At 38.6% G+C, this 13,240-nt stretch overlaps 1 protein-coding gene across 4 annotated transcripts in view; it reads left to right on the top strand.

The window, feature by feature from the left end:
• Positions 1-13,240, top strand: part of Clip4 (CAP-Gly domain containing linker protein family member 4) — a 102,369-nt gene that overhangs the window by 76,442 nt on the left and 12,687 nt on the right. For all 4 annotated transcript variants that reach the window (XM_047522559.1, XM_047522556.1, XM_047522558.1 and 1 more), the window contains exons 9-13: positions 710-850; positions 4,525-4,614; positions 5,535-5,678; positions 8,736-8,870; positions 11,793-11,916. In XM_047522559.1, the coding sequence (XP_047378515.1) occupies positions 710-850; positions 4,525-4,614; positions 5,535-5,678; positions 8,736-8,870; positions 11,793-11,916 (634 nt within the window). The remainder of the gene's footprint in view (positions 1-709; positions 851-4,524; positions 4,615-5,534; positions 5,679-8,735; positions 8,871-11,792; positions 11,917-13,240) is intronic.

The raw sequence follows: 13,240 nt of genomic DNA, 5'->3' as shown, positions 1-13,240 counted from the left end.
CCTGTCTCTGACGTCCATGCATACTTGCCCTGGATGTCTCTTGTCCTGTAAATGCCTTTCTGGAGGAGTGCTGTGTTCCCAGTGCCCAGACAGGCAGCCCCTACCCACCTCCCCCTGCACACTCTGGGTTGCTTGGACTGTCAGGAACTGAGGGCCAGGCCTTTCAGGAAAACTATATTTTATAGCCAAAAAATACATCTCTACTATGCATAAGGCACTGTAATTAGGTACAGTGGGGGAATGTGGAGATGAGTAATGTTTGAATTTTGTCTTTAAAAGATATGAAGTCTGGAAGAGGGGTAAGACATGGCATAAAAGTCTTATAATGTGAGAAAACATAAATCCTGAGGAGATACAAAGTGATGTGGGAGAGGAAGTTTTTATGCTATATACTGTATTGTTATTTGCCAGTAGCTTAGAAATAATAGAGCACTCTTACTTTAAATCATTTCCCTTTCCCTCAGTTTCTTACCACCTGATTATGTATCTTTTATGAACTCTTAAACCATCACTGGTGTGAGTGTACTAACTAGATTGTAAGCTCTTTGAGGGAAAGTTCCATCTTACATATTTTTCTGTCCCTCACTACAGGACCTGTACTAGGCTCTAAGAAGGAACTTGCAGATTTATGTTACCAAGTGTTTATACTTGCCCCTTTACTTGAAGTGCTTTTAATTAACACTGACCTAAATTATTCACTCTCCTTTAGGTATATTTGCACCTCTTTCAAAGATAAGTAAAGCGAAAGATCGAAGGAAGAACATAACACATACTCCTTCTACGAAAGCCGTGCCTCTCATCAGGTCCCAGAGAGTTGATGTAGCTCATGTCACCTCAAAAGTGAATACTGGTAGGTCAAACCAGAACGTTAGCCACCTTCTTCGGGGTTTTTATGTTATTCCTGGGATTCCTGATATCTAGGCTGCTCTGCTCTTTTTTGTTAACTGGCTGTGAAACCTGAGTTGAATACACCTGCATGTCTGTTTTTCAGCCTCAGTCTGATTAATGACTTGTGTGTCTAAGAGGCTGTGTCGGATTTGTCCCTTCCTTTCCTTTCTGTTGTCTTCATGCCTCCAACACCCCATAATCTAACTCAGAGCCAGCTTTGGTACCTCCAGCTTGCCTTTGTGAAACAGCTCACTTCCTGGTCCTCACCTGTTCAAGGAAATGCAGAGACCCTGTCAGCATGTCCTGACTCTAATGCCAGCAGAGTCCTCCTTCATTTGCTGCCACAGCTGAGCAGTGGTTTGCCAGATCTCTCCCTGTCTCTGCAGTCTTCGTGCTTGCTCCTTCCTTCAGCCCCATCTCACGCAGGGGTGCGACTTCTGCCTTTGGGTCCTTGCTGTTCTTGCCTCCTTACCCACACCCTGTTTCTCCAAGGAAACCCCAGGGGACTGACGCTTACCTACTCTGTTCGTTCTCTAGCCCTGTACTTATTTTTACTCATGCTATCCAATTGTGATTTATTACCTGGATTTATCCATCGATTTGCTTTATTTGTGCAATTCTATTATTCTTTCATCAGACTTTCTACCCTTTTCTAGTCAGTGTGGCACACAGCACAAAATAGGGGCTCAATAAATAATTTGTTAACTCATCAATAACTGAAACAAACAGACTTTCAACCATGATTGGAGAATTGTATCCAAAAACTTGGTGTGGTGTTTTATTCTGTTTCACTGGGCTGTTTGAATGTTGCTGTGTCAAGATTACTTCACAATTGCTCTAATTTAAAATTAATAAATCTTGATATCCAGTAGAAGAAAGCCTCCCACCTTATTCTTGGAGATTGTCTTGCCTATTTTTGGGCTTTATACATCATTCTTCCTTATTAATTTCAGAATAAGTAGTTAAGTTTCTTTTAAAGAATAATCTGCTATGGTTTTAATTGGTCTTAAATTTAAACCTTAAATCAATTTAAAAAGAACTGACATCTTTACAATACTCAGTCTTCTAATTATGAGCTTGTAATAGTTTTCTACTTAATTATGTTTTTTAAAAAATATCTCAATACAGTTTTTTTTTTTTTCTTAATTCTCTCCCACCCCAGTCTCCTGGCAATCCTATATGCTATAATAGCAGCAGTGCATGAGCAAGAATGCCAGAATCCCAAGGAATAGCAACTCTTGTTTCTGAATGGAGAAACTGTGGTCCTAAGAACACGCATGGAATCCTGAGTGTTTTTGTCTGTTTTATCATAGCTGAACCTTAGAGGCAGAATCAGTCTCAGCAGACTGCACGACAGAGCAGGGAAATGAAAACCAAGGGAGGTGTTGTATTTGGGGTGCCAGGAAGGAGTGCCATGGAGCTGTCGGGGAGATCATGAGAAGAGGGGCTCAAGACAGTGACATTAAAATTTTGGACATGAACTCCTGGGCCTGTTCCCAGGTTGGATGTGTATGAATCTGACCAAAGGTTTCTGTCTCTGGGTGCATCACTTCCTAGGCCCCACTGACTACTGGTAGAACAAATCATGAAATAGATTTGAATGTCACTGCAATGGTATTGGAAACTCAATGGCTGTGGAAACTGTTGTGCACGGAAAGTGGGCAGGAACTTTTAGCCTGGATCTGACCAGCTTGACTTCTGCTGAGACAAAATGAAAATGATCAACAAAGCCAACATTCTCTGCAGAGGTTAAACACAACTCATTGTCCTATAACAAAACAAAGGATGCTAACCCGAAGATGATACAGATGTTGCAACTAACACAAAAAGACTTTAAAGAATAGGTTGTGACCATGCTCTAAGAATTGACGAACACTCTTGAAACAAATGGAAAAACAGTTTCACCAGAGAACAGAAGATGTAAAGAGTCAAATATTGCACACATGTACACACACCACACACACACACACAAACACACACACACACTCCCCACACACAACACATGAGTACATGTAAACCTGGGATGATTTGTGTAAAATCACTGGATTATATCAATGCCAGTTTCCTGGTTTGGGATATTATAGTTTTGTAAAACAAAGATAAGTTGGAAAAACTGGACAAAATGTACAAGGGATCTTTTTATATTACTTTTATAACATGAATTTCCAATGATCTCAATTAAGAATTTCAGGAAAAAAGGGACCAAATAGATGTTTTAGAACTGAAACACATAATAAATAATTAAAAAATAAGAAATCTAGCCTGCATGTTGCTTCTCATTCCATTTCTGATGTCTAGTACAGGACCTCATCCCCAGCTGCTGCCATAGCTTCCCGAGTTTCTGCATCAGCCTCTCCTCTGGTTCCTTCTAGACCTTGAGCTGGAGAATTGTTACGTAACCAGGACTCCTCTGCTCAGAACAGTGCTCCTTTCTAAAGCCCAACGGAGGCTCCTTCTCTACAGAAGAGCTCCCGTTCCTCAGGCAGGCACTCTTACCCGTGAGGTCTGCTGTCGCCTGTCCGTCTAGTCTTATTTCTCCATCCAAAGAATACTCCATTCCAGCCAAGTACTTACCATTCTCTGTGTCTTTCTGCAAGAGTTTCTTTTTGTCCATCCTGAACTCCCATCCTTAATTCTTCCTGACCATACTGCCATTGTTCTGGGGAAAGATCTCACCAGTTCCTCAAGGCCCATCTCAGTGTGTGGCCTTGTTGATGGACCACTCATTCATGTTTGCAGCCACAGTCACTGTCTCCTCCTCCTGTCCTCGTGCTTACATGAAAAGTATCCTCTCTCTTTACTCAGGCTGATGTCTCTCCACCATACTGAATCGAGCAGGTCCTCCTCAGGGGCGGGACCATGTCTTGTTGATGTCTGTGATACTCAAATCCCAAGGACAGTGCTTTATCAGAAGTACTTCATAAGTGAATAGAATTCTACCTCACAGAACTTAAAATTGTGTGTAGTCCATTTGATTTCTTATTTAAATTATTTAGTTCTGTACAGTTGAAACAAGTCTTAATAAGGTAGATTTTTACTTAAGAGCTTTTTTTTCCCCTCAAGTAAAAGTTTTGTGGGAGTAGGCTGTGATAGAGTGGGGTAATAATTTTCAGAATACCATTGGTAAAGTATAGGACTTCTTACTATCTGAACTCTCATAAATGGGAATAGTTGGCATAATAATTGGCAAAATTTTTTCCCCAAATTCACTATCTGCATAGAAAACCTGCTGCAATGAATTTGTGTGTACGCATTGGTGAACTAGTTGTTTGCAGGTTCTAGCGAGATGTGGCAGCTGTATGTCCCTGTCTTTGGTTTGCCATACCTGCTAGCATGATGCAGACACACTCATTAATGGGTGTGTTAACCATCCGTTAGGCACCTGTATTGCACATGCTTCACATTCCTTGGAAATCCTTAGCAGAGCATGAAATTGGGGCTTTCAGATGGACTGGACATGCATTCTTTCTCCTCTAAATGGTGAAATACTGGTTTCTGTGTGTTTGTTATCCAGCATGTTATCAGAAGAGGATAAGATTGTGTTAATAAGGGTTGCATGTATTTTTCAAAACAAATGCATTTTTTATATTAAAGAAAATTCTCTTTTGCTGAACTTACTTTATTTTCATATCCTAGGATTGATGACATCAAAAAAAGATAGTGCTTCTGAATCAGCACTTTCAGTGCCTCCTGGTGAAGAATTGAAAACTGTAACAGAGAAAGATGGTAATATAATTTATAACCTACTTCTCAAAATTTAATTTACTGGCGGATTTTTAATATCATAGAAAAACAGCTTACAGGGGGGTTAAATTTTGAAGTTGGTAAGGGAAAAATGAATATTACTCTTGAAAATCTCTTAAGCAGCTCATAATAAAGTGTATACTTTAAAAGAAATAAATTTCTGTGCTGTGTTTCTTATGTAGATAGACCTAGAGAACTACTGGACTAGATTATAAGAGGGAATAAAAGGAGATTACATAGTTATAGATTGCCTGACAGAAAGGTTTAAGTTGACTTAGCTGTCAAATCATCAGGTGAGCAGTATTGAACTTTTGCCACCTTAAAACATATTAATGGCATTTTTTTTATGTAAATAAAATGGGACTCTACTGTCAGTATTTGCCTAAGGTGAGAGGTGAGTGTGGTAGTCAGATTGGATTGGCAGTTAAAATTAACAGATACAGTAGCACCCCTATTTAAGATGCGATCTTATAGTGTGAGTCCTTAAAAAAACTATTGCTTATGTATAAAATCTTATTTTTTTTGTTACTGGGGATTTAATACAGGAATGCTTTACCAGTTTACCACTGAGCTACATCCCCTGTCCTTTTTAAAAAAATTTTATTTATTTATTTATTTTATTTTGAGACAAGGTCTTGCTAAGTTGCTTAGGGCTTGGCTAAGTTGCTGAGGCTGACCTTGAACTTGTGATCCTCCTACTTCAGTACAGGTGTGCGCCAAAATCTTTTATGTGTAAACTACAATGTATTTCGATGAAATCAGATATTTAATTTGACACTAGATAATCCAAGAGTTGAGGAAGCTCAATGGAGCATTTCAAAGGATTTGCCTAGAAAAGCATCTCCTTGGCCCACTTCTTATTTTCTACACTTTAATGTATTCTTTTGTGTTCCCCGTTTTAGTTACCCTGCGTGGATCCATCAGCAGCTCCTCCTCAACATCTTCTTTGGAACACAAACAGAGCTACCCCAAGAAAGTGAATGCAGGCAGCAATAACAAGAAGACCATGAGCAAAAGCCCTTCTCTGCCCTCTCGAGCCAGTGCTGGTATCTATGGCTTTTTCAACCAGGCTTTCTTGGTGTTTTTTATCTTGGTTTGTTTGTAAGTAGATTTGCTCTTTTTAAATGTGTAGAAGGAACTCTTTACTGCAGTCAGATTGAACTACTTGCCCTCTTCTTTGTCTCCCCCTGGGCCTTAAGCCAGGTCTCTTCGTTTTGCTGTTGGATATAAGACATTGCATTGATTTTCACTTAATTTACTCCTGGCGATTTCATTCCACTTGAATTTTGTTTCTTGTGTCTTACCTATTAGCCTTCTCACTTGCTTCTGTGTCATCTTCATATTTAAAAAGGATGTTTTCTTTGCTTTAACTCAAGTCATTGTTTAAAACTATGTAAGACAGGGTCAGAGAGCCCCTTCCAAGATGCCAATGGCAGCCTCTCCTCTCTTAGTTAGACTTGTTGAAATCAACAGATTGTGTCTATTGCAGTTTACTTATTTACTTATATAGTAAACTTGTCCAGAAACTTGTCCATTTTGACCCAAATTGATTTTGTGTGTGTGTGTGTGTATGTGTTACTGAGGATCAAACCCAGGGATACTTTACCACTGAGCTACATCCCCAGCCCTTTTTATTTTTTTAATTTGAGACAGAGTCTCACTAAATTGCCCAGGCTGGTCTTGAATTTACTGTCTCAGCCTCTGGAATTGCTGAGATTACAGGCATGTGCCACCATGCCCGACTCCAAATTATTCTTAAATGACCCTCACGATAAACTCATGATATTACCAGAGTTCCTTTCTAATACTTGAACTCATTTAGTATTTTATTATAGAAAATGTTCATGACATGATTTTTTTCTCTTTAAAATTCTTTATTGATGGGAGAAAAAGAAAAAAAAAAAAAGAAAGAAAGAAAGAAAAAGAAAACCCAGACACCCAGAAGTGACATTGACATAATGAATCTAAAAGTTGGGACCCTAAAAGTGGGGAACCCAACTTGGAAGTTTGCCTGGACTCGTTCACCCACCCAATGTCCCCTTAATGCAGTGAGGTGTAGAGGTGAGAAGGTACGATGATGAGGCAGTCCTACTTGTGTTTATTTACAGATTAAGGTCCCCTTCATTTAGCATTAGACTTTTGATATTTTTCTTGATTTTAAACGTATATGTGAGAATGCAATCACCTTTCATATTTTAGTTTTTATAAGTGGTAGTCCTAGTGTGCCTGTGCACTTACCATGTTTCCTTTTGTAAATTTGAGTGTTAAGTAGATAAATAATAGTGAAGATGAAGACAGTGATCGGAGTGGGAAAGAGGACCTTTCAAAGGGAGAGAGGACAGATGGTGGGAGGTGTGTGTGTGGGTGCAAGGAAGTCCATGTTTGGAACCCTAATGACATTTCCTTAAAAAAATCTGTCCAGAGTGTGGGTAGATATTCCACTTTTCCTATAGATGTTTGCATTTGAAAGAAACGTAAACTACAGAGAATGGACAAGATAGGCTAAAGAATCAGAAGAGCAGAAAGGAAGGCTTAGAGAAATGGGAGGGGCGGGGAGGGAGTCTCTGCTCAGGGCTGGCCTCACTGTGTCCCATTTTTGCTCTTGCCACCTCTGGGCCATTGCGGGCAGGAATATGGGGACAGGGCTGAGGATTTCTGCTAATCTGGATGTACCACCTTTGAACATTGTGTCTCAGTTAATACCTTGGTTTGTGTCTTATTTTCATTGTAGCTTTATGAAAGGCACTTTGTAAACTGTGAAGTGCTGTAAACTATGGATTATTAGGAGGGCCCAGGATTTCTCAGTCAGCAGCAGATCAGGACCTTCCTTCTCCATGGGCTTATGTTCCTTCCTTTTTTGCTGTGTTTTCAGCCTCTCTTCTTCACAGAGTGACTGATGTTCCCTCCCAGTCCCTCACCTTGGGTTCTTCAGACTTCCTGGGGTTGGGGGACAGGTTTCAGTCTACCATAAGCCCACAAAACAGGGCCCAGGGCCCACCTCTTCTCTGCCGTCCTTGGTAATTGAATAGTTTGGAGATAGTATTTCTTTCTCTGGGATTTCTGCTATCTAATAGGGTGCATTGTAGGGTTTAGTTCTGAATCAAGTAGAGAATGGTTTGTTCTTAATTAGGAAATAAATTGGGAGTAATTGGGATGAGTTATAGAGTGAGTATCTCTTATCCAAAATGCTTAGGAAGTATTTTGGATTTTTTATTTTTTGAGGTTTGGAATATTTACATAGATAACTGGTTGAGAATCTCTAACCTCGAATCTGAAATGCTTCAAAATCTGAGACTTTTGAATGTTGAAATTTCCTTGAGCTTTGGCAATCTATTCTGAATGGGAACCTGTGCATTGGTACTCAAAATGGTTTGGATTTTGGAGTATTTTGCATTCTGCATTTTTATATAACTATTACTAACTAGCAATTTTATCTTCAAATCAAATTTCTGTGCACATCATTTACACTGAATCCAGGTAAATGACAGTAATTCCAGCATTTCACCAGAGTAGGGAGTGGCAAATTGCTGCCCAATGACCAAATCTGACCTCCACCTGATTTTGTAACTGTGGTTTTATGGAAACAGCTGTGCCCGTTCCTTTATGCTTTACGTACATCTGCTTTCATGCTTCCACAGCAGAGCTGAGTCACTGTGACAGAGACAGTATGGCTTGCAAAGCTTAAACTATTTACTATTTAGTTCTTCATATAAAAAGCTGACAGAGACAGTATGGCTTGCAAAGCTTAAACTATTTACTATTTAGTTCTTCATATAAAAAGCTGACTGGCCCCTGTGCTAGTAGAGAATACTACTGATAGTCCTGGCAGAATTGATTCCGCCAGGAATCAAGTTGTGTGAATTCCCTAAGGCAATAATTTTCTCAGGAAACCCTTACACATTTGCTCTGTGTGCCTTGACCTTCCCTGTGAGAAACACAATCACAGATGACATATAATGAAGGTATCTGATTTTGAAATCTCCAGCTAGTTAGAATACATAGTGATTTTTTTTTTTTGACTAATGTGCCTTTTGAGTTTTTTCCTTGTTTGTTTTTTTTCCCTTTCCTCTTTTCCTCCTGTCTCCCACCCACCATCTCAACAGGTTTGAATTCCTCAACAACATCTATAGCAAATAATAGCCGTCGAGAAGGGGAGCTCCGCCTTGGAGATAGGGTGTTGGTGGTTGGCCAGAGAGTTGGTACCATTAAGTTCTTTGGGACAACAAACTTTGCTCCAGGTAACTCATCTCAATTTTCTTTGCTCATTTTAATTCTTTAGAGTATATAAGATTTAAAATTTTATAAATAAATAAAATCTAATCATATGGAATTCTTAAATAACAGTTTTTGTGGATGATAGCAATAGTATGTGCACCCGCGTGCACACACACACACACACACACACCCACACATATACACGCACAGTGATACAGACTCATAATGTTTGCTTGGATTGACTGGTGTCTAGTGTTCATAAGTTTCTCTTGCTGATTGTGTTGCCATTTGTCTAATGTTAAAAATTAGTTGTCATTTCCCAAATTTATTCTTGCTAATTGTTGAGTGTGCTAAATGTCAGGAGAAACCTTTCAGGATTAGGTGTTTTCCAAGGATAATCTGTAAAGTGAGTAGGTAATGAATTAACTGCACAGTTTTTTTTAACAGAGTGACTTGGAGAGAAAAGCAGAGGAAAATGAAGAGCTTCTGTGTACCCTGGGACCTTAAAAATGCATGTTTTTGTTGCTATATATTCATTCCAAACTACCTGTGCTTTATATTGTTTTTCCAAAAGTAAGGATTAGTTTCTTTTACATTTTCAAAGATTATAATTTGACACTGAAGCTTCAAATGAAATTGTATGTTTTAAATAGCAATATGCTATTTTAACACATGGTGGCATTGCAGCATTTTAGGAAAAGGTTACCTAGAACATTGATTAAAAAAAAAAAAAAAGTTCTTAGTGTAGCATTCTTTCAAGAACCATGGAGGATGCGAGATTTTATCCTGTTTGCAAACTATCAAGTTAGCCTGCCATAGTTTCATAGATGTTGACAGAAGACATAAGAGACAAAGGACCTTGGTACTTACAAGAATAAAGTAACCAGAGAATTAGCATTTCCTGCCCTGTTTCCCAAGCGTAAGCTCCAGTTTCAGCTGGGTGGGACTGGTGGTTTATGAGTTCAACGAGTCTGAACCTATGCACACAGCCATGGGAAGATAGTCTGAAACAAAGAGTCAGTGTCACTGTCCGTTGGACGTTTAGAAACACAAGAGAGCCATGGAGAATTGTCTTCCAACACATTCTTGTTTCAGAATTGCAAGTCAGTAGATTGACTTGAGACAGCTTGTATGTTTATAATTCATGGCTCCTTTGGGCCTCCAGATAGCAGTAATTAAGATTCTTTAGGATGTACTTAACAGTTCTCAAATAAAATCTTGGGAAACTCAGAGGCAGGTGGTTTTTCACAATTCCCATCTCTCTGGCGTTCCCTCTCTCTGACCTTATTAAACAAGGCTAGGATGGTTTGATTCTTTGAATACAATTCATTATTTTAGGTTGACTTTTAATTTTTAAATTTCTGATGGTAAAGCATTTAGAAACTTAGGTAGTAATAAGCAAATATAATAAAATTCTGGAAGCTGTCGTGTTAAAGTCCTTTGAGGAAGTGGTAGCATATACTTCTTGTGTCATCAAAATTTAGATCAGTCATTTCTATAGTACAGTGATAATCTAGACGTTTTATAGATGATAAGATCTAGATCTGAAAGAGGTTATGTTTGACCTCTTGAGCATTTTTTTCATTGCCACGTTGGAAAGAAAATTGACATCCATACCATACCACTACCAGACCATGTGAAATCAGTGTATATGTATTTTTGCTGTATGTTACACATTTTAAAAAGCTATATGGTAAACATGTAGCTGTAATATGGTAAGTTAAAATGGCAAAATGCAAAAATTATATAAGCAAGTTTCAAAGGCAGGAGGAAGTAGAACTTGAAAAGTCCTCATTGTGGTACTCAGAGAAGTAACAGCGCTAACCAGAGTAACTTGGCTCAGGATGTGAGGAATGTGATTTTGTTTGCATGGGTGTGTCTGCATGGGGTGCGGGGCGGTGTGTAGACACGGCTCTGTTTCGGGACATTGTAGGGTTCTGCAAACAGACACTGGTCATGCTTCAGCCTTTCCAGCCCAAATCCCAGTATCTGGACATGGGCCCCGGTATCATCTTTTTGAGCATAAGAGGAAAGATTAAATAAGTTTTGGGCTGACTTTTTATTGGCCCTTTAATTGACTCTCCCAGCTGGTATTCTGAGAGAAACAATATTTTGTGTTTTGTAATCTGCAGTATTTTTCTTGATGTGTATGTCCTCATTTTTTATTTGATATTGATTGTAGGAGACCAAATGCAATTACCATTGTACTCTCCTTTTAAATCACAAATGAGTGGACTCTTGGGCATTTTTAAGCTGGTCTAAGGTATCCTCAGGCAACCTTGCTTGCTACTTCAGTTTTAGGCTCTCTAAATTCCTATCACTTTCCTCAGAGTGGGCCTTTAGATACTAAAAATCTTTAGAAAATTCTTCTAAAAGGAAAAAGTGGAAAGAAAGAGGGGGGAGGAACCCAAAAAGCCCAAACCAAAAAAGAGAGTCACCATGATGTCTGGTGGTATTTTCCATATTATCTTTGTCCTTCTTTAATTATTTAAGAACTGTTGGTGGTGTTCTAATATTGGGAGAGTGAAATGAAAAGATTATACATTCACTGTATGATCATACATCTTGATATTATATTATACTTCTCTTGTGAAACACAGTGTATTGCAGTCAAGGACAGTTTCTTTTTCATTATAGTTTAAGATACATTTTGGCTGTACTCTACTTGCATAATAGCTAATCCTTTCCAATTTGTGTTTGTACATTTTATTTTCCTCCCTTAATGTACTGCTCAGCAATTACACTGGTAAAATGTTTTCCCCACTTTTCAAATTTTCAAGTTTTATTTATAATTTTATCATTTGGAAGCTTAATGATGGTGATGATATTCCATCAATTTGGTCATTTGTGAAAACGTTAAACCATCCAGACTTTGGGTTAGTATAATGGCATAATGATTTTGAGTAAAGTGCAGACGCTTTTAAAATGCAATGTTCGTGTTCTAGGCTATTGGTACGGTATAGAGCTTGAAAAACCCCATGGCAAGAACGATGGTTCAGTTGGAGGTGTGCAGTATTTTAGTTGTTCTCCAAGATATGGAATATTTGCTCCCCCATCCAGGGTACAAAGGTGAGAAAAATGGAATTTGTGTGTTTTCATGTGAATGCTTTGAAATCTGAAGTTGCACATAGACACCCTAATTTTATCTGAAAGATGCACACGAAGTGTAACTCATGCCTTCTTTCTAAGGGTTAACCAGCCACCTTCTTCAGAGAGAAGGCTCATGGAAAGCTAAATTTGCCTTGCTAAGGATTTGCAATTTTAAGAACCTTCTTTCTTCCTCATTTGCAAACCCTATGAGTATGTGTAGGCTATTAGAAGTGGCGTTTGCAGCTAAGAACAGTGAGAGCAGCTAGCTTAATCTGTCATGCAAACAAAAGTAAAATGCTCCCTGATTGCTTCAGTCACATCCTAACTACATTAAATTTCCTGCCAGCAGGCACCCATTCATTCTCCTACAAACCTGATGGAACCAAAATGGCTTTTCCTCTGATTTCTTTAGTTTTCAAAAATAGATAGGCAGTAGATCTTTGGGGGAAGTGAAGTTTCAAGGATTTATATATAATAAACCTCCTCAGTGTTTTCTTCATAAGACAGTATACTTGTGTGCCACCTTACTCTGGTTTTAGAAAATAACTTGAGCAGAAACAAATCCCCATGAAATTCCAGGTGGAGAGTGGAGTGTCTTTTCTTATGTGCTGGAAAAGCTGGCTTGGTATACTTTTCAGTGGCTGGGAAATGGGCTGCTAATCTTTAAATAAGGGAGAACCATATACAGTCTAATCATATTCATAAGTCTAGAACTGTGATTGCATTCCGGTTCCCTTATGAGATGGTGACTCCCTCCAGGCAAATGAATTTTAGTTTCTTATTTCAATTTTCTATCTCAGTTTTATCTACTGAGTAACTACATATACTTTTTATATTAATTTCCTTCTTTTACAGTGCACTTGGTATTGTCATTTTCTTCTTTTTGATAAGCATTCAGCTTATCAAAAGTGCTTTTGTAGTTCACAAAGTATCCTCTGTTATATGTTACTTCATTTGATCCTAGTAAGCGTTTGGTCAGGTAAGCTGGAAAATAACCATACCTGTTACAAACATTTATTGAGCATTTAATAAGCAATGGGCTCTATAATGTGTGGTCTAGCTGCTTATGTCACTGTGACTCCTCTGTCCCTAGGCCCAGGCAGTGTAAGCCATTATGGTCATTCCCATTCTGCAGGTGAAAAAACAAGTTACAAGAGATAAAGTAACTTAGCTAAAGTCATATGGCTAGTTAATGGAGGAGCTGGACCCAGCCCAGGATTGTTATTTTATTGTTGCTTATTCTAAGCTCATGCTTTTAGGCACTTTGCTGCTTCTTTTTCTTCTTCTTCTTCTATTCTTCCTC

This window comes from Sciurus carolinensis, chromosome 13, assembly GCF_902686445.1.
Source record: "Sciurus carolinensis chromosome 13, mSciCar1.2, whole genome shotgun sequence".
Taxonomy (NCBI): domain Eukaryota; kingdom Metazoa; phylum Chordata; class Mammalia; order Rodentia; family Sciuridae; genus Sciurus; species Sciurus carolinensis.
Note: the sequence above shows the minus strand (reverse complement) of the source record. Positions and strands in the feature narration are given on the sequence as shown.